At 54.1% G+C, this 27,494-nt stretch overlaps 2 protein-coding genes across 3 annotated transcripts; one reads left to right on the forward strand and one right to left on the reverse strand.

Moving 5' to 3' along the window:
- Positions 1-9,087: 9,087 nt before the first annotated feature.
- On the forward strand, positions 9,088-20,393 carry Lingo3 (leucine rich repeat and Ig domain containing 3). 2 transcript variants are annotated; one of them, XM_008837103.2, is made up of 2 exons: positions 9,088-9,188; positions 17,863-20,393. In XM_008837103.2, the coding sequence occupies exon 2, from the start codon at positions 17,909-17,911 to the stop codon at positions 19,679-19,681; it is 1,773 nt and encodes a 590-aa protein (XP_008835325.1). In that variant the 5' UTR covers positions 9,088-9,188; positions 17,863-17,908; the 3' UTR covers positions 19,682-20,393. The 2 variants fall into 2 exon arrangements, with proteins under 2 accessions (XP_008835325.1, XP_008835326.1); XM_008837104.1 differs by lacking the exon at positions 9,088-9,188 and adding an exon at positions 10,733-10,902.
- A 3,979-nt stretch (positions 20,394-24,372) lies between these two features.
- Positions 24,373-27,008, reverse strand: Oaz1 (ornithine decarboxylase antizyme 1). Its single transcript, XM_008837105.3, is given in 6 exon segments — positions 24,373-24,759; positions 24,833-24,918; positions 24,994-25,166; positions 25,251-25,337; positions 25,339-25,396; positions 26,765-27,008. Coding segments are annotated over 6 exon segments (681 nt in total). The 5' UTR covers positions 26,911-27,008; the 3' UTR covers positions 24,373-24,628.
- Between the last annotated feature and the right edge of the window lie 486 nt (positions 27,009-27,494).

Here is a 27,494-nt window from a genome sequence, read left to right on the forward strand (position 1 = left end):
GTCCCCCCACTCATCCTGATTTTAGCAATCCAGGAGGCCCAGGTGGGCACAGCAAAGGCCAGGAGACCAGGATGGGGACAGGTGAGCCCTGGGCACCTGGGGTTCCCATAGCCCCTGCCCTGTCACCTTTCCCACCCGCACCACCCCAGGCTGTCAGGAAGCCGGCCTCCTCCTCTGGAGTCACTCCTCTTAAAGTGGGTCCCGCATCCTTGTCTCCATGTTCGTCATCTTTATCAGAATTGTTCCCTGTGGAGGGAAACAGGTTACTGATGATCACAGAGGTTGGCAGGGAGTGACCTGGGATTCTAAGGACCTGCCTCATGACTGGGGCAGCCACCAGGGGCATCAGCCACATGGGAAACAGCAAACAGAGCGAAAAACACCAGCAAAGAGACTGCAGCCTGGACAGAATTAGCTCTGGTCTTCTGTTCTCCCACCCAGAACCCCCAGGCTTGGCCCTGCTTCAGACCACAGAGACAAAGCCTCAGACTGGGCCAGGCCCCACCACCGTGGCCCCCAGGGAAGGTCAGAGTTTGGGGGAGCCCAGGCAGGAAGATCCTGACCCTTACCCCTGACATTGTACTCTATTTACTCAGCCAGATCCCAAGGCCTGAGTCATCCTCAGGGTCCCACACCTCTGGGACAAAACCTCCCTAGAGCCACAGGGAACCAGGGAAGAAAGATGTCAGTCCTGCTGAGCCCCTAACCCAAGGCTCTCCCACAATAAAAGCAAGACTTGACCTGGCACCCCTCAAAACACCCACTGAGCCAGGCATGGTGGTGCATGCCTTTAATCCCAGCACTGGGGAGACAGAAGCAGGCAGATTTCTGTGAGATCAAGGCCAGCCTGGTCTACATAGTGAGTTCTAGGCCAGCTGGGGCTACAGGGAGACCCTGTCTCAAGAAAGGAAAAAAAAAAAGAAGAAACAAACCAGACACCCACATTCCAGAGCTGACTGTTAGAGACCATGTCTAGTCCATTCTCCACCTCCCCACCCCACTTGCTGCGAAGTTTAGGGGACGTGGCCCACCCTCTCTTGAGTTAAGTAAAAGCATGGAGGATCCAGGGAAACCTCACAAGCAACAAGGGACGTGTTCACCAGGCCTGGGAGACAGTAGCTTCCTGGGGACTAGGAAGAACTCCCCAGAAACAAGTGTAAGAGGAACTTGGTCCACTGAAAGGTCCGCCCTGGGAAGTCACACCAACCTAGCTTTTTTGGTTGGTTTTGGGTTTTTTTTTTTATTTTATTGTTTTTATGTGTATGCATGTATTGCCTGCATGTAGGTAAGTGCACCCATGTCGTGCGATGCCCACGGAGGTCAGAAGAGGCTGCTAGATCCCCTGGGACTGGAGTTACGGACAGTTGTTAGCTGCCATGTGGGTGCTGGGATTTGAACCTGGGTGTTCTGCAAGAACAATCAGTGTTCTTAACCACTGAGCCATCTCTCCAGCCCCCCTCAGCCTCTTCTGACCTCTGGCATTGCACGACACGGGTGCACATACCTACATGCAGGCAATACATACACACAAAATAAAAATAAAGCTGGGCATGGTGGCACACGCCAGAGGCAGAGGCAGGCGGATCGCTGGTCTACATAGTGAGTTCAGGTCAGCTGGGACTACAGGGAGACCCTGTCTCAAAAAGACAAAATAATAATAGTAAATAAATAAAAAGCTGGGCGTGGTGGCGCACACCTGTAGTCCCAGAACTCGGGAGGCAGAGGCAGGCGGATGTCTGTGAGTTCAAGGCCAGCCTGGTCTACATAATGAGTCCCAGGCCAGCTGAGGCTACAGGGAGACCCTGTCTCAAAAAGACCAAAATAAAATAAAAAAAATTTTTTTAAAAAAGTTGGGGCTGGAGAGATGGCTCAGCAGTTAAGAACACTGGTTGTTCTTGCAGAAGACCTGGGTTCTATTCCCAGCACCCACCTGGCAGCTACAGATGTAACTCCAGTTCCATAGGATCTGAAGGCCTCTTCTGTCCTCCTTGGGCATTGCATGGCACGGGTGCACTTACCTACATGCAGGCAGTACATTCAAACACATGAAATAAAAATTTAAAAATAAAAAAAGGGCTGGAGAGTTGGCTCAGCAGACTGCTCTTGCAGAGGACCGGGGTTCAATTTCCATCACTTACATGGCGGCTACGAACCGTCCTTAACTCCAGTTCCAGGGGAATCCAAAGCCCTCTTCTGACCTCCATGGCATTGCATGACACAGGCGCACTCACATACATGCAGGCAATACACTCGTACACATAAAAATAATAATTAAAAAAAATTTTTTTTGTTCTTTTTTGAGACAGGGTCTCCCTGTAGCCCCAGCTGTCCTGGAACTCACTATGTAGACCAGGCTGGCCTTGAACTCACAGAGATCCGCCTGCCTCTGCCTCCCAAGTGCTGGGACTACAGGCGTGCACCACCACGCCTGGCCTAAATAAAATATTTTTTAAAAAAGAGGGGGAGCTGGAGAGTTGGCTCAGCAGTTGAGAGAACTGACTGCTCTTGCAGAGGACCCGGATTCGATTCCAGCACCCACATGGCGGCTATGAACCATCCTTAACTCCAGTTCCTGGGGAATCCGAAGTCTTCTTCTGACCTCCGCGGCATTGCATGACACGGGTGCACTCACATGCATGCAGGCAATACACTCATAACATAAAAAATAAATAAAATATATTTAAAACAAACAAAAGACTTGGGGTAAAGGCCGGGTGTGGTGGTGCACGTCTTTAATCCCAGCACTCGGGAGGCAGAGGCAGGTGGATCTCTGAGAGTTCAATGCCAGTCTGGTCTACATAGCAAGTTCCAGGCCAGCTGGGGTAGGGGGAGACTGGGGATAAAGTAGCTGCCCATCTGGGGGTATCTCCTGTACTCCCCTGGAGTATCTCTAGCCTGCTTCCAAGCTACTTTTTGCAACAATGTAGATGTACTGCAATTAGGGAATTCCTCCAGTTTCCTTTCAGTTGCTTGAGGAAGACTGACATCTGTCCCCTATGGAAAGGCTCTGATCTTAGCTCCATGGGGCCGGGCATCTTAAGGCCTCCCGAGGTGATCCAGGTCAGGCACAGTGGCCACACCAGTCATCCCAGCACTTGGAAGGCTGAGGCAGGAGAATTTCAAGTTCCAGGACAGGCTGGACTCAGAACAAGACCCTGTCTCAACAAAGTAAAAGCAGGACCAGCAAGAAGGCTCAGTGGGTAACGTTGTCACCGAGCCTGATGACCTGAGTTCCATCCCCAGAGCCCACATGATAGAAGGAGAGAAACAAACTCCTGCAAGTTTTCCTCAAATCTCCACACACAGGCTGTGGCACACGGACACACAGATAACACAGACAGAAGGATAATGGATGGTAAACAAAGTGAACCTAGGTAAGACTAGCAGAGGGGACTTTCCAATCAATCCACACACTCATGTGAAATAATAACATCAGACTACTGTGTTTGAAGATGTTTGTTACACAGTGTTAACATCACAGAAACTTGATAATACAGCCTAGGCACAAATTGCAGAGAAGATACAACTACAATATGCATGGTATAATCTCATTATGACAATAATGTTCTCTAAATTGGGGGGTAGTATTTGTTTAAAGTTTGATTGTTTGAGACAGGGTCTCCCTGTATCCCCAGCTGGCCTGGAACTCACTATGCAGACCAGGCTGACCTTGATCTCACAGAGATCGGCCCAAATAGTGGATGCTTCTAAAAAGATTGGGGTCACCTTGAGACCAGAGAAGGAGGGAGTGTGGGGTGGGGGAGTCTAGTTTAGCCAGCTCTGATTGTTTTAATATTTTAAAAAGGAAAATTTTAATGGTTTCCCCTTAATATGACATTGAAAATTTAATGTTATACTAGGAGTCAGAGAGGAGGAAGACAGACAGAGAAGGACAGACAGAGATTCAGATGACAGGCAGAAATGGGCAGGGATAAGGGATGAGAATTTAAGGCACCCGGTGACACTGGATCCTCCACTCTCCTGGCCACTCTTAAACCTGGCTGGCGCTCACCATGCCAACTGGCTGCCCACTGACCCCAGCCCTCATCCTTCCCTTCCATCTCCCCAGCCTGAACCATCGCAGACCTGGAGATGGCAGCCAGGGGCTTTGGCTACCAGTGCAGGGACCCAGCTTGCTGCACATACCCATGGTTGCCACAGCCCTGGGCTTTCAGGTCTTGGCAGAGAGGCCTCGGGTCTTGTCCCAGGAAGCCCCACTCTGGGAGACGTCACTAGCAGATGCTGCAGATGGGGGAGAGGGTCACAGCTTGACCCTAGGTCAGCAGGACAACCCTGGAACACCGCCTCACAGCAGATTCCAGAAGGTGGAGAATATCATACAAGTGCTGACGATTAGCTCTGTCCCTCCTTCACCCTGCCTGCCTCCTCTGCATCACCATCCTTCCTCCAAGCCCTTGGGGTATTCTGCCTTTCATAATAAGGCAGCTGAGGCCCAGAGTGGGCAAGGAACTTCCACGGGGACACACAGCTTCCATCTAACACAGCACCTTCCTTCTCCTCTGTGCCTTCTAGCCACCCTCTAATCACCCTTGCCCTCTTGAGTGGTATAAGTGGGGTTCAAATCAAAAGGGGCTGGGGCTGGGGCTCAGTGGGTAGAGTATTTGTAGCTCAGTGGGCAGAGCTCACCTAACATACACAAGGCCCTGGGTTCATGCCCAACACCACATAAGCCAGGCATGGTGGCACAGACCTGTCATCGCAGCACTCAGGAGGATCAGGAGTTCAGGGTCATCCTCAGCTACTAAGGAGCAGGGAGGAAGGAACTTGTCTCCCTCTTTCTCCCACTGCAGGTCCATTCCTGCCCCAGACAGCAAAAGAGAGGCCTCACCCCAGCCCCGGAGCAGCCCAAGAATGGCCCAGATGGAGCCCTGTAGCATGGGACCCTCTGCCACCAAAGTCCCCATGCACCTGCATCTGAGACATGTTGCTCTCTGGTCAGTGAAATGGATGGACAGAGCCTGACCTGGCCTGGATGTGACAGGTGGATCCCTATATGTGGGATTCAGGGGCTATTGGCTGCAGGTAGGGACCCCCAGAAAATCCAGTCCCACTGCTCAGCCTGGAGCCTAAACCCCCCCCCAGGGAAGTGCTGTGTAGGAGGGAGTCCCAGGTGGTACCCCACCTCCTCCATCAACTCTCTCCTAGAGATGGGGACCCAAGTCTCTCAAGCAATAAATATTTGCTGGTGGCTAATAACTGGAGACTCCCTGCCTGGGTCTCTTCACTGTCAGTCTCTGGTTGGGACCCAGGGCAGCAGGTTTGTGATCCACAGCATCCCTCTACGCACCAGTATCCAGCAGGGCTGAGACTTCAGCCAGCAGGAACCATGAATCTCTCCCAGGTGCAAAGGTCCCATGGTGGTCAGCAGAAATCTAAAATGGGTGCACTTACCTACATGCAGGCAATACAGGCATATACATAAAATAAAAATAATAAAATTAAAAAAAAATAGTAACAAGCTAAGTGGGTGTTGTGGTGTATGCCTTTAATCTCAGCACTCAGGAGGCAGAGACAGGCAGATCTCTGTGAGTTCAAGGCTAGCCTGGTCTACACTACATAGTTCCAGGCCATCTGGGACAACAGGGAGACCCTGCCTCAAAAAAAAAAAATAAAATAAATGCATGTGCTACCATATCCAGTCTCTTTTTCCACCGACATTTATCTACTACAGGTGGGCCTTCACATGACATAGCACAGGTGTGGAGGTCAGAGGACAACCTGCCAGAGTCAATTTTCTCCTTCCACCATGTGGGTCCTGAGGATTGAACTCAAGTCATCAGACTTGGCTGTAAACTCCCTTGCCCACCAAACCCTCTTGCCAGCTCCTCAGAGACTGCTTCTTAATGACTGATTGAGAAGATCCACTCTGCTCAGTTGTAGAGGCCACTTTGAGGGAATACTTCCTGAAGCTTGTGTCCACAGAATCCTCCTACACAACCATGCAAATCTGACCCTAAGCCCCCCTACCTAGAACACTCTGTGGCTCCCAGCTTCTCTTATGGCAAAGTACCTCCCTTGGTAATATGATTCACATATTACAGAGGGAGATAGAATGGCTCAGGGAGCTTAGTCACTGACCAGAGGCTACACAGCAACCCGGGTCCCAGAACATTAAAATGGCAAGATGTGTGGGGCTGGAGAGATGGCTCAGCGGTTAAGAGCACTGACTGCTCTTGCAAAGGACTTGAGTTCGATTCCCAGAACCCACATGGCGGCTATGAACTGTCCATAACTCCAGTTCCAGGGGAATCCGAAGTCCTCTTCTGACCTCTGAGGCATTGCAGGACACAGGTGCACTCACATACATGCAGACAATACACTCATACACATAAAATAAAAGTAAGAAATAAAAAATATTTTTAAAAATAGCAAGATGTGGTTGTACACGCCTTTTAGTCCCAGCACCCAGAGGCAGGCAGATCTCTGTGAGATTGAGGCCAGCCTGGTCTACATAGTGAGTTCCAGCCCAACTGTGGGTTACAGGGAAATTCTGTCTCAAAACAAAGAAACAAACAAAAACCTAACAATTCCTTTGTATGAAGGTCCCCGCTGAAGGGTTCAGCATGGAGATCTCCACCCTGGCCTCCCACACTGTCCTCAGACAACACTGGGCTGAGCAGTCCTCCCCTACCCACCCCCAGCCAAACAGTTGCCAGCCCCCAATCCCCATCACTCATCCAGCAACCCTTTCCACCCAGGTGGTTTGTCTCCATGGCAACATCCCATCACCAGGTGGTCGTAACCTTGACAACCAGGTGCTCACCCCCGCCAGCTGCCTGCAAGGATAGGACTCTCCCTGACTCGCCCACGCAGCCTCCCCACAAAGGCAGCTGTGAGGAAGAGCTGAGGGGCTCTCCTGGGGGTCGTCCCTCCCCCACCCCCCCTCCAGTGCTGGGCTCAGAGACAGCAAGGGCTGGCTCAGAGTCACACAGCTGCAGCGCCTGGGGACGTCACGCCCATTCCCAGTACAGGCTCTTGGGGACTGCTGTCAGCTGTATGCCTAGCTCATTGTATCTGTTCTCAGTTGACTCCCATGGGGACCGAAAGTGACACAGAGGGCACAGAAGGCCTGGATGTCTGGGAACCCCACACTTTCCTGCTCAGACCTCACCCCCTTCCCCAGGCTCCCAGAACCACCTCGATTTCCTGAGTCATTCATTCAAGAGGCTTTATTAGACACCAAGTGTGTGCGGGGAAGCCGAGACACAGAATACAGACATAAATAGGATGGATGAGCGAATCACAGGATATGTTAAGAAATTGCCAGGGAGGCTGGGAACAAGGGACAGAAGGCAACCAGGGTGGGGATATGACTCAAGAGGAAGCAGGGGCGGGTGGGGCAGACTGCTGATGCTCTGCAGCAAGAACAGCCTGTGCAAAGGTCCTGAGGTGGGAGCCAGGAGCCCCCTAGAAGGAGATTAGCACAGATTCAGAAAGGGGAAGCAGCCTGCTTGGGATCACACAGCACAGGAGCACACAGACAGTGCTGGCTGGGGTGTGGAGTTGAGGAGCAGGGTTGAGGGGGGTGTTCGGCTTTGGCTTTTTTCTAGACTTCTCCTTGACCTGTAAGGGAACCATCTACTCCCTGCATGGTCCCTTGGGGGCACCTGGCCTGTGGTCTCCCAGGATGCAGTTTCTGGGATTCAGGCCAACATGACAGTCTGGGAATGGAGCCTGCTTGAGTCTCAGGTGGTAGAGCCAATGCCAAGCCACCACTGAAACAGCAGGACATAGAGAGGGAGGACAAAATTCGGGGCAGACAGTGCAGCCAGGCCCTTGGCTCACCACTCACTGGGAACTAATGCAACTGCAATCCTCCAGTGTACCCACTTTGTGACTGTGAGGCCCAAGCTAGGTGCTACCTTGCTCAGTGAGTCTCTATCCATCACTGAGTCTCATCTGGGGGATCCCACCTTCTCCTCTCACCTTCCATGCTGGACCCAACAGCCCAAAGCCCCCAAGTAGGGTAGTGCTGATGCTAGGCTGGTGCAGTCCAGGGTGGTCCCATTTCAGCCCTGGTGAATTCACACAGGGTCTGTTTCTCAGCCTGAAAATGGAATGAGGTCCCTCAAACTGGCATTCAGTGCTGGTCTGTGGTCAGCCTCCCATCTGGTAAGATCAAAGAACTCCCTCTTTTTTTAATTTGTTGTTGTTGTTGTTGTTGTTGAGATAGGGTCTCACTATGTGGCTCAGACTGGCCTGGAACTCAGACCAGGCTGGCCTCAACTTCACAGAGATCCTCCTGCCACTGCCTATTGTGCTGGGGTTAAAGGGATGTCAGACTTAAGATTTATATTCCATTGTATGTCTGTGTGTATATGTACACCACCTGTGTGCAATGCCTGCAGAGGCCAGAAGAGGGAGCTGGATCCCCTGGAACTGTAGTTACAACGGGTTGGTAGCTACTATGTGGGTGCTGGGAACTGAACCTGGTCCTCTTCAAGAGCATCCAGTGCTCTTACGGCAGAGCCGGTTCTCCAGCCCTCAGAGTCCCCACTCTTATTTTGGGGTTCCATCCATGTTCCCTATATGTAAAATAGTCATCATTCTCCCAACACACTAGGCTGTGAGCTCGGAAGTGAACAAAGGGAATGTCTTTACTGAGGTGGGCGCTGGGGGAGCATGAGAAGGGGTGAATGATACCAGGAGGAGGAGGGCAGGCTGGGGCCTACTGGGTATATCCGGGAGTAATGGGACCCGCAGCCGGTTCCAAGCTCACGGATTAAGCAGCACCACGTGGAACCCAGACTCCGTGGGGCTCAGCTGGGCAGGTGCGCAGTGCAATGCGGACCGCAGAGGCCTGGCCTGGAAGGGAGGGGACCGAGGAGTTGGTAGTTTCCAGAAGGTTCCAATGGAACAACCTGCTGCATCTGGAGGCCCCCACGCAGTTCCTAACACGCTGTGACTGAAGATTCCTTGGGAGGGGGATGGAAGGTGCTGGGGCTCCAGGCTCACGGGTGCAACCTAGGAGTATTTGTCCTGCATCCCCGCCATGCGCACCGGGCGGGGGCGGAGGGGATGCGTGGACGGGGATGCGCACGGGGCCGCGCACGGCGGAGCCCAGGAGGCGGCGGTGGCGGTGGCGGTGGCAGTGGCGGTGGCAGTGGCGGTGGCTCCTGTTCGCTCCACGCCGCAGTCCGCGCTAGGTCCAAGGCGGAGCCGCCCAGGTGAGTAACAGCATTGCTTCTCCGGGACCCCCGGGTCCGCCACGCGCGCCCCTCTCCAGCCCCTCTGCAGCCTCCCCAGGAAACTTCAGGGTCCCCCTTCATTACCGGGGGGCGCAAAGCTGTCGGGATCCACAGGGGGCAGCATCTCAGGAAACCCCGGTCTCTGGGGGAGATGTGGGATGGGGAGGCGCACTGCGGCAGGGGCATGCCTGGGATGGATTGAGCCGGGGGCTCGGTGCGGTGATCCCCTCCAGCTGGGTGATGCATGGGGTGGGTGGTCGGGGGCTCTGATTTGGGGACTCTGCTTATCCTTGGGGTCCCACGGTGGTGGAGTGGGACTTGAGGTGCCTGACTGACACCCCCCCCCCGCCCCGCACGTGCACACAGACACTCTGCAGGCCTGTGTCCCCCCAGCAGGCAGGATGGTGGGAGGCATCCGTCCATCCCATCCCAGAGGCCCGGCATGGTGTCTCCTGGGCGCTGGGGCCTGGCCCAGGAGGCTGCTGGGTCCCATTCAACAAGTTGGGCAGGGCAGAGCTTAGGTTCCAGTTGGACAAAAGAAAAAAAAGGAAGGAAAAAATAAAACCCATTTGCATGTTTCCCAGATTGACTATGATAAGGGTTCTGTGTCTCCACGTGAGTCCCCAAGACACAGGTGTCCCACATCCCCCCATCAGTGGGAGGCATCAGAACTTGGGGGTCTAATGCACCCCAGAGGTGTGCATCTACCAAACAGGCATCCTGGGGGAACCCAGGGCTCAGATCAGGCCTCAGACTCTCTTGTTACAAGTGGCTGTAGAGTGGGGGAAACCATTTAGGGCTATCTGGTGACAGGGAGGGGCTAACTGGGCTCTGAGATTGGAGACAAGGGGACTTTAAGGAAGAACAGAACTGTTAATGCAGGGAACAACTCTGGAGGGCTCCTTGGAGGAAACATCCAAGCTAAAAAGTGAGTTAATTTATGAATGACAGGAATCAGCGGAGACAGATTGGATATAGGAGCCCAGGGTAGGAGGAGGGTTCAAAAAACAGTGCTAGCTGAAGCTGGGGGCAAATGCCTTTAATCCCAGCACTCAGAAGGCAGAGGCAAGTTGATCTCTGTGAGCTAGAGGCCAGACTAGGCTACATAGCAAGTTCTAGGCCAGCCAGGGCTACACAATGAGACCTTGCCCCCCAAAAAACAAACCACCCCACACACACAAAAAAACCCCAAAAATCCAGCCCTGGTCCCTCCACCTCTGAGCCACAGTGTCCCGTGGGCATCCCCTCCTCTCACACACACACAGAGCTTTTCCACACAGATACTCAAATGAGGTGGGGGGAAATGCTGAAGCCACCCAGGATGGGATGGGGGCTCAGGGGGGCTTCAGTTGACAGCCCCTGCTCCCAGCAGTTGCCTCCCCCAGGATCTAGGGAGATGAGGGAGTGTGAAGCCTTGGCTCCATCCTAGCCCAAAGATGGACCGGCACAAGCCCTGGGGCTACTGGAATGTCCCATTGGTCCTTTGCAGGTCCCATTGATGGTGCAGGCCACTCTAGCTTGTGAACACACCCTGCCAGGTGTGAATGCATAGAACAGATCTGAAGCCAAGGTTTGATGCCTCTGCCCACAAGGCTGTCACTCCCAGGCACCCCTGAGTCACCACTGACACCAGGCAGAATGCCTTTTTGAAGAACTCCCCCCACAACCCTTGTCTTGAGGACAGGCACCCCAGGTGAGCCGCCCACAACCTTCCTTGTCAATCTTGAACCTTGGGAATGTTGAAGAGTTGGGAGTTTTGTGAAAAGCAGAGCTGGCATGATATCATATCCCGATACTCATTGGTGAGCTGAGGTCCACTCTGACCCTGGGTCTCCTTTTTCCCCCACCATAATCAGATAACCCCTCCCAGCACAGGCTACTAAAGAAAGTGGGTCAGGAGGCTTCCCCCACCCCCCAAAACGGTGGACAGAGACCCATGGCAGATGGGAGGCTAATTAGGGCTTTAATGAATTGTCATGAATTAAAAACCCCAGGGAGGATCTAGATCTAGGACAAAGAATGTACTGGTCCTGGGGGTGGAGGTGGGGGTAGGGGGCTGGGAGAGTGTCCCCAGAAATGGAACTCAGAAGAGGTGCTGTGTGAGGGTGCTCCAGGCTTGTCTGCACCCCATTCACTCTATTCACATATCCTTATTTTGGTGGGGAGACCAAGGGACAAAGAACAGAAGGCTGCTGAGACCTGGGGATGGAGGACCCTCATGTTAAATGTCTGTCTTCCTCTGCCCCCCCCCCGGTGGGTTCAGCCTCCCGTACACACATGGGGAAGCCCAGGGTTTTGTGGTCTAAAAGGGGTCGAGGGACCCAGGAGCCCCCAGCAGCATTCTGTCTCCCCTTGGCCTGAACACTTCTTTGCCAAATTCCTTCCAGAATTCATAGCCAGTCTAGAGGGGCTTGCTGGGAAAAAAGAAGCCTGTGTTCTAAATTGCTCCATGGATATAAACATTAGGGACCTCCAGCAGGTACCCACAGTGTGACTGAGGCAGGTGTCAGACGCTGGAGTGGGGAGATAAGTGCTTTCTGCTCTCCCAGCATCAGGTGCCCAGCAGAAGTCAAAGCTCACCTCCCTCCTCCAAACCCTGGTAGTCCTAGGTCACCACCTGCCATAGGAATGTGTCCCCTCCCTTTGCAGAAGTTCTAGAATCTAGATGGGGCTGGTCCCTCCCAGCAGCTTCAGGGAACACCCACCAGTCTCATTGTCTAGAGGGCCCCATCCCTTGGCTTGTGACCCCCTTCCTCCTTCAGACCAATAGCACAGTATCTTCCAGCCTCTGTAGCTCTCACCCTCCTGCCTCCCTCTGAGGATCTGTCCCCAGGATAGTCCTGTCTCTGTAAAACATGACAACAGCACCAGTCATTCAGCAGGTGCCAATTCAATGCTTGTTGATTGGATGAATGAATGAAAATGTTAGACACTTGGACAGGACCAGAGCAGGGCTTTGAAAACTGATAACTCCAAACCCAGGCAGCACATAATGGTAACTTTTAGATTTGATGCCTATTCATGGAGAATCTTCTAGGCTGAGCTTTCCTTCACACCTCAGCCTGGGAGTCCTGTATGGCCTTTTAGCAAAACAGGAACATGGGCTAGGGGAGGCAGATGTCTCTCTGCTCAAGGGGAGTGGGCGAGGGGACCCTAGAGGTTCAACTTGAAGCAGGGGTGCAGGGGAGGGACAGGTTTCTGATCTGTGTGCATGTGCGTGTATGCGGAGGTCAGATCAAACTTGTAGGAGTCAGTTCTCTCCTTCTACCATGTGGCTCCTGGGGATCAAACTCAGGTCCTCAGACTAGGCAGCAACTGCTGTGTAAAGTGTTTCTGATCATGCTGCACTCTAGCTGTCTGTGGCTCCCCGTTACTCAGGCACTGAGTGGGAACACCTAACTTCAGTTCCAGTGTTCTGTGTTCCTCACTGACCCCAATTAAGATTTTATTTGTGTGTCTGTGTGTGGATATGCGCATCATATGTGTGCAATGTCTGTGGAGACCACAAGAGGGTGTCAGATCCCCTGGAACTGGGGAGTTACAGATGGTTATTAGCTACCATTTGGGTGCTGGGAACTGAACCCAGGTCCTCTGCAAAAGCAGCCAGTGCTCTTAAATACTGAACCAGCTCTCCAGTTCCCCATCAATTGATTTCTTCCTTTATATTTTTTTCAGTTCACCCTCAGTGAGAGACCCCAACACAAAAGGCCACCCAGCACAGGATGCTGTGATAGGAAACATAGAAAACAGGAAAATGGTTGGATGGGAAGTGGATTCATGGATGCCCAGGGGTTGCAGAAGGAAAGAAATGATGGCTCATGGGGACCGGGCATCCTTTTGGGATGATGGAATGTTCTAAAATTAGAAGTGTTATATATTATTAATATACTGAAAGGCACTGGGGGGACCACTTGGAGTTGTGGGGCCCCAACTAATGGCTTGCTGAGGTAGGGGTCATAGAAAGCAAAATGGGGGACGCACATGACTGGGTGGGCTGAATCTGCACACAAGCCAACCCTGGCGCTCAAGACTGGCCCTGGCTCTCCAACACGGCGAAGGCCACTGTGGTGGCTCATCATGCATATTAATGAGTCATGTCCTTGAAGCCAGCTTCCTCTCTCCACAGGGGTCAACACTTCAACACTGTGCCTCCCAGACCCCCTAAGCCCATGGAGGGGGACTGTGAAGGCTCTACCTGAGCTGCCCTGGCAGGCAGGACTCAAGGGTTCTACCATGGGTGGGGACAGGCCAGAAGGTTCCAGCTGGGAGTCTCTGTGGCAGCTGTCTGTTCCCATGACCTGGTGCAGAGCCCTGGAGGGAACACAGGGGCAAAGCTGTCCCTTTCTTTGTGATTATTTTTGCAGTGCTGGGAATGGATCCCAGGGAGTACATTTGCTAGACCAGAGGTCTAACCCTGAGCTCCCCACTCCCCGTCCCTCAAGGGGGAATCCTAGGCTGTCACACTACCCCTGAGCCCCGCCCCCAGCCCCTTCCTGGGGGCTCCTAGACTGTCACTTTACCCCTGAGCCCTGACCCCAGCCCCTCCCTGGGTAGTTCTAGGCTGTCATTCTACCCCTGTGTCTAGATCCCACCCCTCTCCTTCTTTTTGAGAATGGGTGTCACTAATTTGCCCAGGCTGTCCTGAATCCTCCTGCCTCAGCTTCCTGAATACTGGGATAAATGGGCTTGTACCAGTCACTGTGCCCTGTAGGTTTGAGGGGGCCAACAAATTGTTCTGGAGGGCAAGTGAGGTATTCCAACTTTTCTGACCTGTGCTAGACAGAATGGAGCCAGGACTGCTCACAGCTTCCAGGTGTGACACTGGAGACACTCTGAGCCAATCAGGGAGAACACCAAAGACTGATTCTGTCTCTGGGGCTGTAGCACAGGTAACACGGAGTGGCTGAGACCTCTTTGTACAGGACATTGAAGAGATGCTCATTCAGTTGGGCTTGGAGGCTTCCGCCTGCCATTCCACCACCTGGGAAGCTGAGGCAGGAGGATTGCTGTGAGTTTGAGACCAGTTAGGGCTACAGTGTCTCAAAAGTAAACAACAGATAGTAGTTGAACCCTTGAAAGGCAGGAGACATCCCCAGTGGGTGGTTTTCAATGTGGAAACCTGGAGAGATAGCCCTGTATACATCCTTCCACCACAGCCACAGAGGGAGAGAGGGGACAGAGGGAGGACAGACACCACGCTCCTGTTCTGCCATCTCCAACAACCAGGAACCACCAATTCCTAGCCTCCCATGATTCAAAAGGATTCAGCCTGGAATGCCCAACCCCCACTGCCACTGTAGTCTGGGATCTGGGGATGGGGAGAATCTGAAAGGGTTCAGAGAAGCTGGGGGCCTGGTGGTGCAAGCCTTTAACCCCAGCACTTGGCAGGCAGAGGCAGGCAGATCTCTGTGAGATCATAGACAGGATGGTCTACAGGTTCCAGGCCAGCCTGGGCTACAGGGAGACCCTGTCTCAAAAGAGAGAGGAGGGAGAGAGGGAGGGAGGGAGGGAGGAAGGGAGGAAAGGAAGGAAGGAAGGAAGGCAGAAGGAGGGGAGGGAGGGGAAGGATGAAGGGAGGGAAGGAAAGAGGGGACAGAGGGAGAGAGGGAAAAGGAAGGAAGGAAGGAAGGAAGGAAGGAAGGAAGGAAGGAAGGAAGGAAGGAAGGACAGGCTCAGAGAGGGTTTCTTCCTGCTTGGGGCACTCAGCATTTTCATCTGATAGTAAGACTATCTGGGGGCCATTCAGGCACCTTGACTGAGATTCTGCCCCATGGGAGATACATTTGCAGCCAGCAGCTGCTCAGAGAGGCCAAGCACAGCCCTCCAGGGACACACAGTCAATCAGGTTCACAGTGGGAGCTGGCAGTTCAGACAGCTGTGCACACCCCTCTTCTGTCACCCGCAGAGGAGATGACAAGGCTGAGAAAGGTTAGCGTTGAAAATCTAGGTCACCATTGAATGGCCCTGCCGGGAAGGCTCAGGAGATATGCTGTCCTTGCTAGCAGAGTAGTTATAGAGAGTACTCTAGTTATGGGTGTCCTGGAGGGATCTTGTGGCTGAGTTCTGATAAGTGAGGGTCAGAAAGGGCTCAGCTGCCATGGAGGGTCACACAGCAAGTAGCTATGAGCCAGAGACTCCCGACCTGTCACCGTGTGGACACTGCCTGTTTTCCTCTCTAGCAAGTTCCATCAGAATTTGATTGAAAGATTCCTTTTGGAGCCTGGCGATCAGCTACTAGGGAGGGAGAGGCCTAGAGCTCTAAGACCACATACCTAGAGAGTTCTAGGCCAGCTGGAACTAGAGGTGGATGCTGTATTTTAAAAAAAAACAGAGGAGAGCCGGGCGTGGTGGCGCACGCCTTTAATCCCAGCAGAGGCAGGCGGATCTCTGTGAGTTCAAGGCTGGCATGGTCTACAAAGAGAGTTCCAGGCCAGCTGGGGCTACAGAGAGACCCTGTCTCAAAAAGACCAAGAAAACAAAACAACACAGAGCAGTTGGAGAGTTGACTCAGCAGTGTGATTCTCAGGACCACATGCCAGCTAAAATCTCTGTAACTCCAGTTCTAGGACATCCAGTTCCCTCTCCCTCTTTTGACCTCTGCGGGCACTGCAGGACATGGGTGCATCTACATACATGCAGACAATACACTCATATACATAAAATTAAAAAGTAATAATAAGGGGCTCGGGAGATGGCTCAGCGGTTAAGAGCACTGACTGCTCTTGCAGAGGACCTGGGTTCAATTCCCAGCACCCACTTGGTGGCTATGAACCATTCTTAACTCCAGTTCTAGGGGAATCTGAAGCCCTCTTCTGACCTCCACGGCAATGCATGAAATGGGTGCACTCACATACGTGCAGGCAATACACTCACACAAATTTAAAAAAAAAGTAATAAATAGAGACAGACAGACAGATTGGAGAAATATCTCAGAAATTAAGAGCACTGGCTGTTCTTGCAGAAGACCCGGCACTCACATGGCGGCTAACAACTGTCCATAATTCCAGTTCCAGGGATCCAAGAGCCTTTATGGACATTGCACACACAGGTGCACTTACATACATGCAGGCAAAACACTCATACACATAAAATAAAAAACACTGGAGGAGTGTGTGTGTGTGTGGTTTCATTAGCTAAAAAAGGCCAAATGTGTCTCCTCTACAGCAAAGGAAAGAAAAGGGGTGGGCACGGCTCAATCAGTAAAGTGTTTGCTGCACAAGCGTGAAGACCTGAGTTTAAATCCTGGGTACAGGGGCTGAAGAGATGGCTCAGCAGTTAAGAACACTGGTTGTTCTTGCAGAAGACCTGGGTTTGAATTCTAGCACCAACATGGCAGCTTGCAACTGTCCGTAACTCCAGTTCCAGGGCGACAGCCTCGTCTGTCCTCCTCAGGCATTGTACCACATGGGTGCACTTACTTACATGCAGGCATAACATACACATAAAAGTAATAAAATACTTAAAAAAATAATAACAAGCCGGGTGTGGTGGCGCATGCCTTTAATCCCAGCACTTGGGAGGCAGAGGCAGGCAGATCTCTGAGCTCAAGGCCAGCCTGGTCTACATAGTGAGTTCCAGGACAGCTGGAGCGGTACAGGAGCCATCTGTGTCCCAGTGCTGGGGAGGCAGAGACAGAAGGCTCCCTGGGGCTCCCTGGACAGCTAAATTGGCAAACTCCAAGCCCCATTGAGAGACCCTGTCTCAAAAATCAATGCGGAGAGTGATTCAGGAAGAACTAGTACTTCAACAATGGCCACAAAGGCACCTGCACACACCAAACAGAAAGAGGGAGGAAGAGGGGAAGGAAGGGAGGGGGAAAGGGAGGAGGGAGGGGGAAGGGAACGGAAGGAAGGATGGAAGAAAAGAAAGAACACAGGAGCAGAAGAAGATTCTAGGCAGAAGCTATACCCCTAAAGGTTCCCAGCCCCTCACTGGGGGCTCTAAGCAGGGGCTCTGCCTTGCAGCTGTTCCTTCCCACCTCAGTCCTCTCAAGCATAGGTCACTCAGCCACCTGCCTCCCAGTCAGTCTGTTCAGTGGCTCAGCAAGGAGAAAAGCAGGTCAGTGTGGACAGAGAGATGCTGGGACCTGCTTGGGGGGCTTCAGCTGCTAAGATTCCAAAAATAGCCACCTGGCAGATGGGAACTCATGCTCTAGAAGGGGCCAGGCAACTCCATCCAGCCGCCATCTATGTCCACCCCCCATCCCGACCCCTGGGTCTGTGCTCTTTCTGGGAAAGGTAGGGAAAGACGGGTGGGGCGGGCAGCCAGTGCTGAAGAAAGTCCCGCATCCATTGGCATCAAGCACTGCATTCCCACCTGCCCTGGGCCCCCAGGGTCTTGCTTTCTCTACAGTTTCAGCTCCCCAGTCCTCAGGGCCCTGCCATACTGTGGTGTATGTCAGAATCTCATTCTTGTTGGGGGCTGTGTAATACTTCAGCAGGGATGCTCCCCCCCACACTGTGTATCTGTTGTCAGTTGGGGGACTCTGAGTTGCTATTACATACACTGCCACTATTCATTCTGTGTTAAAGTTTCTGGGGAACTTGTGGGTTCAGATCTTCCACCATTCGGGTATGCAGTTGTGGGTAGGTCTGACTGGGATTGGCAGTGCCTAGGTGTGGTTTTACTGATATTATCCCCATCCTCATCCCAGGTCCTCTGAACGATGCTGGTGCGGCCCTAGGCCCAGACCCTACATCATGACCTGTTGGCTACGCATGCTGGGCTTGCACCTCCTGCTGCTGCCCACAGTGCCAACCCCTGCAGGGGGCTGCCCAGCTCGCTGTGAGTGTTCCATGCCCACCCGCACAGTGGCCTGTGGTCGCCGCCGCCTGACAGCCATCCCAGACAGTATCCCAGTGCAAACACGCCTGTTGGAACTCAACCGCAACCGCATCCGCTGTCTGAACCCAGGGGATCTGGCCTCACTGCCCTCCCTGGAGGAACTGGACCTCAGCCACAATGTGATCGCCCACGTTGAGCCGGGTGCCTTTGCCAACTTGCCCAGTCTACGCATCCTGCGTCTCCGTGGCAACCAACTGAAGTTGATCCCACCGGGGGTCTTCACACACCTGGACAACCTCACTCTACTGGACCTGAGTGAGAATAAACTGGTTATCCTGTTAGATTACACGTTCCAGGACCTTCACAGCCTACGGCAGCTTGAGGTGGGTGACAACGACCTGGTTTTTATCTCCCGAAGGGCCTTTTCAGGTCTTCTGGCTCTGGAGGAGCTGACCCTGGAGCGGTGCAACCTCACATCACTGTCAGGAGAGTCACTGGGCCACCTGCGAGGTCTGGGCACCCTGCGTCTCCGCCACTTGGCCATTGCGGCCCTGGAAGAGCAGAACTTCCAGAAGATTCCAGGACTCTCGCATCTTGAGATAGACAACTGGCCACTGCTGGAGGAGGTGGCCGCAGGCAGCCTGCGGGGACTCAACCTGACATCACTATCTGTCACCCACACCAACATCACTGCTGTGCCGGCTGCCGCGTTGCGACAGCAGGCCCATCTGACCTGTCTCAATCTGTCACACAACCCCATCAGCACGGTACCCCGAGGCTCCTTCAGGAACCTGGTCAGGCTCCGGGAGCTGCACCTGGCTGGGGCCTTGCTGGCTGTGGTGGAGCCCCAGGCCTTCCTGGGCCTGCGACAGATCCGCCTGCTCAACCTGTCAGACAATCTCCTGTCCACCTTGGAAGAGAACACTTTCCACTCAATCAACACATTAGAGACGCTGCGCGTGGATGGCAACCCGCTGGCTTGTGACTGTCGCCTCCTGTGGATCGTGCAGAGACGTAAGACCCTCAACTTCGATGGCAGGCTCCCAGCCTGCGCCACCCCAGCTGAGGTGCGAGGTGATGCTCTGCAAAACCTCCCAGACTCTGTCCTCTTCGAGTACTTTGTGTGTCGCAAACCCAAGATCCGAGAGAGGCGACTGCAGCATGTGGCAGCCAATGAGGGTGACAATGTGCGTTTTCTGTGCCGGGCTGAGGGCGAGCCAGCACCCACCGTGGCCTGGGTGACACCCCAGCATCAGACTGTGACAGCCACCAGCGAGGGTCGGGCACGTGTGCTGCCAGGAGGCACGCTGACCATCGCAGACTCGCGGCCCCAAGACAGTGGCACCTACACGTGCGTGGCCAGCAATGCCGGAGGCAATGACACCTACTTTGCCACGCTGACTGTCAAGCCAGCTGCCAACCGGACCCAGGGCGAGGCTCATAATGAGACCCAGGTGGGCATGCGCTTCCCACTGGATCTGACCACCATCCTGGTGTCCACTGCTATGGGGTGCATCACCTTTCTAGGGGTCGTCCTCTTCTGTTTCCTGCTGCTCTTTGTGTGGAGCCGAGGCCGCGGACAGCATAAGAACAATTTTTCCATGGAATATTCTTTCCGAAAGGTGGACGGTCCAGCGGCAGCAGCTGGCCAGGGTGGTGCACGCAAGTTCAACATGAAGATGATTTGAGGCCTATCTTGGAGTGTGGGGTGTGGGTGTCGGGGGTGAGAACCTCCTAAGCCTCGTTCAGCTCCAGATAATTTCCACCTATGCATATATGTTTTTTTCCTCAGGGGAAGCACAACGGCTACAAGTCAATTCATGGGCAGAACTTCCCCGTTTTTTGGGTAGACATTCATCTACTGGACTGTTTTTGCACAGGTCAAATCTTTTGCAATTTCTGAAGTATTTTCTAACAGTTTCAACTTGTCTCACCACTCTGTGCTGGGTTTCTTGGCTGGGACCCATGGCGGCTGTGGGGAGTCAAAATTCAGGGTCCCCTCTGCAGGTGCCCCTCTGCAGGTGGACAGTGGTGGTGCAGAGGGATTCTGACACCAGGCAGGACCAAGGCAGGACCCAGTAGCCTCCCCTGAATACACTCAGTGACTCCTCCACTTCTGCCAGGTCAGTTAGGAGACTGTAGGGAGAGGGGATACAGGACACCTCCTGGCATGTGGTCACAAACCAGGAGGGAACAACGGAAGATGAAGATGTGGGATGAAGGGTCTCTACGGCAGCTCTGCTACCCTTTGCCCAACTATGAGATCTGAGATCCACTGGGACCCTCCCTGTCTTCCTCTATGGAGTGGATCTGAATGTCTGGAGAGCCAGCTCAGGGGTTGGGAGCACTGGCTGCTCTTTGCAGAGGACCTGGGTTCTATGCCCAGCACCCATATGGTGGCTGTAACTCCATTTCCAAGGAATCTAACGCCCTCTTCTGACCTCTGGGGGAAGTGTATACAAGTGGCGCGCGTACACACACACACACACACACACACACACACACACACACACACACACACACACAGATTGACCAGTGATCCCTGAGCTGTGACTGAGAACATGGAAGCCCTTTGTACTGCCCCCCCCAGCCTTGCATCATACAGACCAGTCAGGAGGACATGAGTTACTGAGTGAAAATGGTATTTCCAGACTCTACTCCTGAGCCAGGCAGGACTGACCACTTCAGTCTTTCAGCACCCTCCTAGCTGCGGTTGCCATGGTAACCTTGAGGGTCCTCAAAAAAATAATATCCAAGTGCCTTTAGCATCATTAAAAGACAAAAAGGGGTGTGCTCTGGGCAGTGTTATGGCTCCCAAGGTGACAGTGTGTTACATCAGGGTCCCCTAGCCCCTAGAAAGGAGACACCCTTGACCCCACAGTGTTTGATTGGAATCAAATAAAACCAATTTAATAAAAGATGTCCGATTAAAATTTATTTTTGTGTGTATTGCCTGCCTGTAGGCGAGTGCACCCATGTTGTGCAATGCCCTGGCACAGAAGAGGCTGATCCCCTGGAACTGGAGTTACAGACAGTTGTTACCTGCCATATGGGTGCTGGGATTCGAACCTGGGTCTTCTGCAAGAACAGTCAGTGTTAGATGAGCCATCTCTCCAGCCCCAAGATGTCTGATTTTTAAACATTCTCAGAGGAGTGCCAGGGTGGTCAGGACCCTTAGTGGGGGACAGTGGTGAGGGGAGCTACCTGGCTTTAGCTGCAGTAGGGACCTCAGGGAAAGAAGCAGGTTGCCAGAGGTCACAGTTTGGTGCTGGGCGTGTATCACATATTTGTCATGCCAGCACTGAGGAGGCTGAGGGAGGAAGATCAGGAGTTCAAAGTCATCTTCAGTCACATAGTGAGTTGGGAGGCCAGCCTGGGCTACATAAGACCCTGTCTCAAAAAACAAAACAAAAACAAGGGCTAGGGGTGTAGCTCAGTGGGTAGAATGCTTGTAGTTCAGTGGGTAGAGTGCTTGTAGTTCAATGTAGGAAGTGGGGACTTCCTAAATGGCCCTGCAGAAGGAGATGTGGCTCTCAGGACACAAAGGCTTAGAAGGACATGCCATTCTGCTTGTTCCTCCCTGAAATCGCAGAGGCTCTTGGCTCTGAGGCACTGGCCTATCTTATTAGAAAATGTTTGTTTTGAGGCCGGGCATGGTGGCACACACCTGTAATTCCAGCACTTGGGAGGCAGAAGCAGTCAGATCTTTGTGAGTTTGAGGCCAGCTGGCCTGGAACTCACCGTCTTTTTGAGACAGGGTCTCCCTGTACCCCCAGCTGGCCTGGAACTCACTATGTAGCCCAGGCTGGACTCTCAGAGGTCTGCCTCCTGAGTGCTGAGGCTAAAGGCATGTGCCATAGTACCAGGCATTTCCTTTTTAGCAACATCGTCTCCTGTAGCCCAGGCTTGGGTAATAGGTGTGTGCCACTATGCCCATCACCCTCACCCTCCACCTGTTCCCCTGCCCTAGGACCTACTTACTTTGGGGGTAGGGGGTGGGGTCTCTCTTCTTGGCTTCTGCTGGCCCTCACTGGGGGATTCTAAGCTGTCACTCTACCCGAGTCATGCCCCTAGCCCCTCACTGGGAGATTCTAGATTGTCACTCTGCCTCTGAGCACCACCACCAGCTCCTCACTGGGGGATTCTAGGCTGTCACTCTACCCTTGAGCCATGCCCCCAGCCCTCATTGGAAGATTCTAGACTCTCTGCCCCTGAACACCACCCTCCAGTTCCTTACTAGGTGATTCTAGGCAGGGGCGCTACTGCCCAGCTACATTTCAGCCCTATTTTTAATTTTGAGATAGGATCTCACAACATTGTCTAAGCCTGAACTGAACTCAGGGTCATCCTTTCTCAGCCTCCCACTTAGCTGGGATGTCAGGCCTGGACCACCCATCCCTGCGGGAAACACTCTTTACACATAGGCAGAATGCCCATTGGGGCCTCTGACACCTGCACCTTTATACAGTGAGGTTCCAGCTGTCTCTTCCCTGGGTCCAGGCAGCACCCCCCAGTCCATTGCCCCCATCAGGGCTGCCCACTGAGGTTGCTGAAGTTGAGCTGAGCTGCCCAGGTGGGGCCATCTGTCTCAGCATCTTCCAGTGAGTGGCTCAGAACTGCTTATGCCACTGGCTGGATCTAGGGGCATATGTGGGGTGACTGTGTACAGAAATGTAGGATCTGAGTGCTTTGGTGAATAAGAAACCGGTGAAGTTCCTTGCCCCTAGTATCCCCCGGGACAGATGGACACCTGGCTTCTTCCTGAGTGACCCTGGTAAAGTTTCTTGCCTTCACTGGACTCATTTCCTCACCCATGAAATAGGAATTAGTCACTCAGGTCTCAGGTGGGTGGTATTGGGACAGAATGTCTGGCCTAGTGGACATCAGGGGGGCAGCTTGAGATGGACCACTATACACAGGGCCTGGTCCCCAAGAACTGAGCCTTTCCAAAGCCAGACAGGTTCTCACAGTAGCAATTCCAGCCTCCCCCACCCAGTTCCCCTTGTGAGATTCACAATTACCTTGGGTCCCACAGTGATCCAAGGGTGGGGGAGCCCCATGGGGTTGTCAGACCCTGACTCACCAGAACATGGGCCACCCTGGGACCTGTGGCCCAGAGGTAGACAGCCTAAGAGCCCCAGTGAGGGGCTGGGGGCGTGGCTCAGGGTAGAGTGACAGCCTAGAATCCCCAGTGAGGGCATAGCTCAGTGGGGTTTGCTTGTCCCTTTATTCATCCCGGCACTGCAAGAGTCACAGGGACTAGAGAACTGGTTTAATGTGAGAGCACTGCCTGCTCTTGCAAGAGATCAGGGTTCAGTTCCTGGCTCCCACAGGAGGATCAGACCTCCAGTTCAGGATCTGAAACCTCTGGCCTCCATGGGCACTGCACACATGGCCCACACACAAAGAATGTAGAGGAAGGAAAGGAAAAGGGCCTGGCTGTCTTGCTAATGTCCCCTTCTCAGGGTCTGGGATTTTACACAGGTGAATTCTGCTGCTCACTTGAGTAAAACCCTCTGACAACCGAGCCATGTCTGTGACCAGTTTTAAATTTTACTGCTGTGGGCTATGCACCCCACAGGAGGTGTGGAGGTTGGGAGCTGGCACTCTCCTAGCAAGATCAAGTCAGGTTACATGGTTCTGTGAGGCTCCTCTGCTGAACCATCTGGCTGGCCCTTGATTTTTGACATGGAGTATGGCTATCTCAACGACTGGCCTCACAACCCAGTGGCCAGAAAGGAGGGGGAGCTGGAAGCCCCATGTCAGGCTGTCAGTACTGAGTCACCTGGAGACATTGCACCCAAGCTTCCCTGTTAAGGGTGTAGGGAGTCAGCCTCCTAGGTATGTCTCACAACCCAGTTCCCCAGGCTCTTTCCAGTCAGTGCCTGGCAGGTATTGGATTTCCAGACCCTACCCCCACTGACAATGGCTGGGGCAGTCAGGGTGAGGGAAGCCCTGGCACCTGGGACCCTTGGGATATATTTCCCAGGCTCTGACCCAGTACTTGAAGGGATGCATAGCCTGCCTTTCAAATGCCTGCCCACCTTGTGCAGTGGTTGTTGGCAATCTAAGCTCCCGGGCAATCACCAGCTGTTCTCAATCCCTTCCAGCCTCCTGCAGCCCAGCCCCACTGGGCACGGCTGCCTCACCCCAGCTCCTGTGCCCACCAGCAGGTGGCAGTGCAGCCCATTGCAACAGCATGTTGGTGGGGGTTCTGGCCACTGGCGAGGGCAGCTGCTGCCACCTTCAGGCCAGGATACAGGCACTGCAGTCCTCCACAGCCCCAGGTCGGGGTGATCACAGATCCTACACCTCAGTCCCCCAGAGATTGAGCAGCAAGAAGACAAGGCAGGGAGGTGAGTGGCAGGACACAGACACAGCGGGTGAACTGATGGCTTTATTGGTTGGAGCAGGGGAGGTGACACTGCCAGATTTCACCTAGCTCCTTAGCACAGGTCACCAGACCAGCTTGAACAGCGATGAAAAAGTAAAATAGAAACCTTTATTTAGAATTGAAGCAAACACTTGAGTATCGCAACACAACAAAACTGCAGGCAGTGCCCGCTACTGTGGAGTGAGCGTTTATTTTGCACAATCACAACATGCGACAAGCCAGGAGAGGTGCGGCCACTGGCCTACTCGTCGCCTGGGGCCTCTCTCTCCAGCGTGTAGGCCATGAAGCAAGCATCGGGTCTCTTAGGGACGAGGGGGTGCCCAGGTCTCACAATCTCAAAGCCCAAATAGCTGAAGGTTCGGAGCAGGGCGGCTGTGGGGGACATGAGGTCAGAGCTGGGAGCCCCCACCTGTGCCCCACCCTCCCCCATGGGTTGTCCCCGCACCTCTGTCATCTCGGTTCTTGTGGAAGCAGATGAAGACATGGTCAGCCTGGAGCTGGTCCTCAGCGAACTCCAGGAGAGCTGCGAGGCTGTGGGGAAAAGGTCAGCAGCTGTGCCCAGCCCAGACCCCCGCTGCTGGCGCCCCCATCCTGGGTGGTGCCCACCTGTCCTTGCTGCCCTCAGGCAGGGGTCCGGCAGGGAGCTCAATGTAGAGGCCGCCACCGCTCCACACCGCCCTCCAGGTCACATGCTTGGCGTCTGTGAGCATGCACTGGATGCTCAGGACGCGAGTCTTGTCGTTAGACGTCGGCTCCTCGGTCACATTCAGCCGCTCGTCCTGGGGGACAGGACCTGTGAGGACTGGGGTCTCTCCCCTGCTGGTGACAGCTCCTGCCCCCCGGACCCAGCCACTGCTACTCACGGAGTAGAGGACGCTGGCTGAAAGACTGTGATCCCGCTGACTGTTCCCTCGCCCACCTGGGATCTTCAGGGGTGGGTGAGGGACATCAGGAGCGCCACCGAGGCCCTGGACCCAGGTTACTACAGCAGTGGACGGACTGCCTGGAACTGTAGGGTGTGGGCTTAGAGACCTGCCTGCACTTGCCCTATCCCCTGTACCAGATAGGGACCCTGCAATTATCCAGGCCACCTCCTCCCCACCTTGGCCAGCAGAGGGACCACCAACCAGCAACCCTCTCCACCTGCAACCCTAGGAGCCCCCAAAGCACCCATTCCTGCTCTACCCCAAGGACCCCCAAACCTCCCTTCCTGTTCACTCATGGTATGTTCACTCAGTACATACCATGTCTTGAGCCCCCAGCCCTCCCAATCCGGACACTCCACACCCTCCTTCCCAAGCCAGTCCCCTCCCCCTCAATCAACCACCCACCTATCAGTGCCAAGTGGACTCTGGACCCTCCCCTCACTTCCTTGGGACTCAGCAGTGCTCCAGTATCACCCCAAATCCCACAGTGCAACTTCCAACTCACAAAAATTGCCCACCCTACCCATCCACGCCAAGTCAACTCCAAGTTGACCCCAGGGTCAACACTCCCCCCCCGCAAATCTGACCACTTCCACGACCCTCCCACACCACTCTGTCAACCAGAGACACCCCCATATCTGACCCCAGTACAAAGTCCTCAAGCCAAACCCCAAATCAGACCAGTCGCTCCCAAACTCACCAAAACCCTAACCAATAAATCCTCCTTCCCTATAGCATCCCAAATCTGAGACTCCAACATGGAACTCTCAATCTTATCCAAGTGAGACCTCAGATCCTCTCCCACCATGAAACCGCAGAGACAAATCCCTCTCCAACACCACACCACTTCTAAGTCTTAAACCGGGGACTCCCAAATCCAAACAGAATCCTCCAATACAGCACCTCAAATCTGTCAACCTGCCTCCCACCAAACCAACTCAATTCAAATGTGTCTCTTATCTTCAACCTCTGTATCTGATTGGAACCCTAAATCTGACCCCAGGCCCCAAATCTATTATCCCAGCCTCTCCCTCAATCCACATCAAAACCCAGTCCTAAACATGACGTAATCGGACCCACTTCTCCGCACCCCAAATCTGAACCCAGAACCCACGAAGCCCTTTCGGTCCTCCACCTTAACACCCGTCTCCTTAATGTGACTATACCCCTAAATGCTAGCCAAATCCCTCCCCCGTCCAATCCAAATCCAAGCGGAACCCGGGAGTCCCAAATCCCATCCGAACCCACTCCACACCCGCCCCCGCCCCGCCCCTTTAGGCCCCGCCCCCACCGCAATTGTGGCCTCGACAAAGGGGCGGATCTCGCGCTGCCGAGACTTATCTGGCGCCGGGAGACCCACAGCGCGCTAGGCCTACACAGTCGGTACTTCCCCAAGGGCCCGCGGGGCAGTGCTTCTGGAAGCTTCGTAGCGGTGGAGGTGGGGCATTTACCTCTCGCTGCTGCGGCTGCCGCGGCTGTGCAGACTGAGAAGCGGCATGGTGCAGCTGGCGTGGAGCGTGGCGCTACGGTTATCCCCCTCCTTCTCTCTGGCGAAGCAGTGGCTGTTGAGGATCCGCTGCAGGGAGGATTTCACCATCCGGCCGCTCGGGTCCGAAACCAGCAAAACCTCCGCTGCACTCTCCGCGCTGCCGCCCCTGCTCGCCGTTCGCAAAATGGCGCCGGCGACGACGCCCGCTTTTATACGCGCCGTTCCCGCAGGCCACGCCCCTCCACGCAGGCGCAAATGCGGTCGCATGAGGCGCTCGAGAAGCGGGGCGGTGCTGGGACGGCCTCCGGAAGAACGAGGCGCGTTCCTTCCCTGCGGGCCTCTGATTGGCAAAAGGGGAAAGAAAGGCGGAAGTACCCCCATGGAGGATTTGTTGGAGTTCTGAGGGTCCCGCCCTCGAGGGCTCGCTTCACCCTGAGGGGCGTACGGGGTGCGGAGCCCCAAGCGTCGCCGGAAGAAGCACACGCGTCCCGCCCCTACGGGGCTCTGATTGGTGGAGGTCGAAAACCGGACGGAAATGCCCTTTTGAGGATTGGTTGGTGCTCTGAGGATCCCGCCCCTGAGCATTACGTCACTTTGTAGGGCGGGGCCATCGTGGCGTTGCGTAGTGACGTAGGGGACAGCCCCGCCCCCACAGCTGGGCCTCAGGTTTGGGAAGCTGCTATGTGTGTGGT

This window comes from Nannospalax galili, unplaced genomic scaffold, assembly GCF_000622305.1.
Source record: "Nannospalax galili isolate Female #2095 unplaced genomic scaffold, S.galili_v1.0 scaffold77, whole genome shotgun sequence".
NCBI classification, from domain to species: domain Eukaryota; kingdom Metazoa; phylum Chordata; class Mammalia; order Rodentia; family Spalacidae; genus Nannospalax; species Nannospalax galili.

Coding starts and splice junctions, on each gene's coding strand:
- Lingo3 (XM_008837103.2), top strand. CDS start 17,909: ATGACCTGTTGGCTACGCATGCTGGGCTTGCACCTCCTGCTGCTGCCC.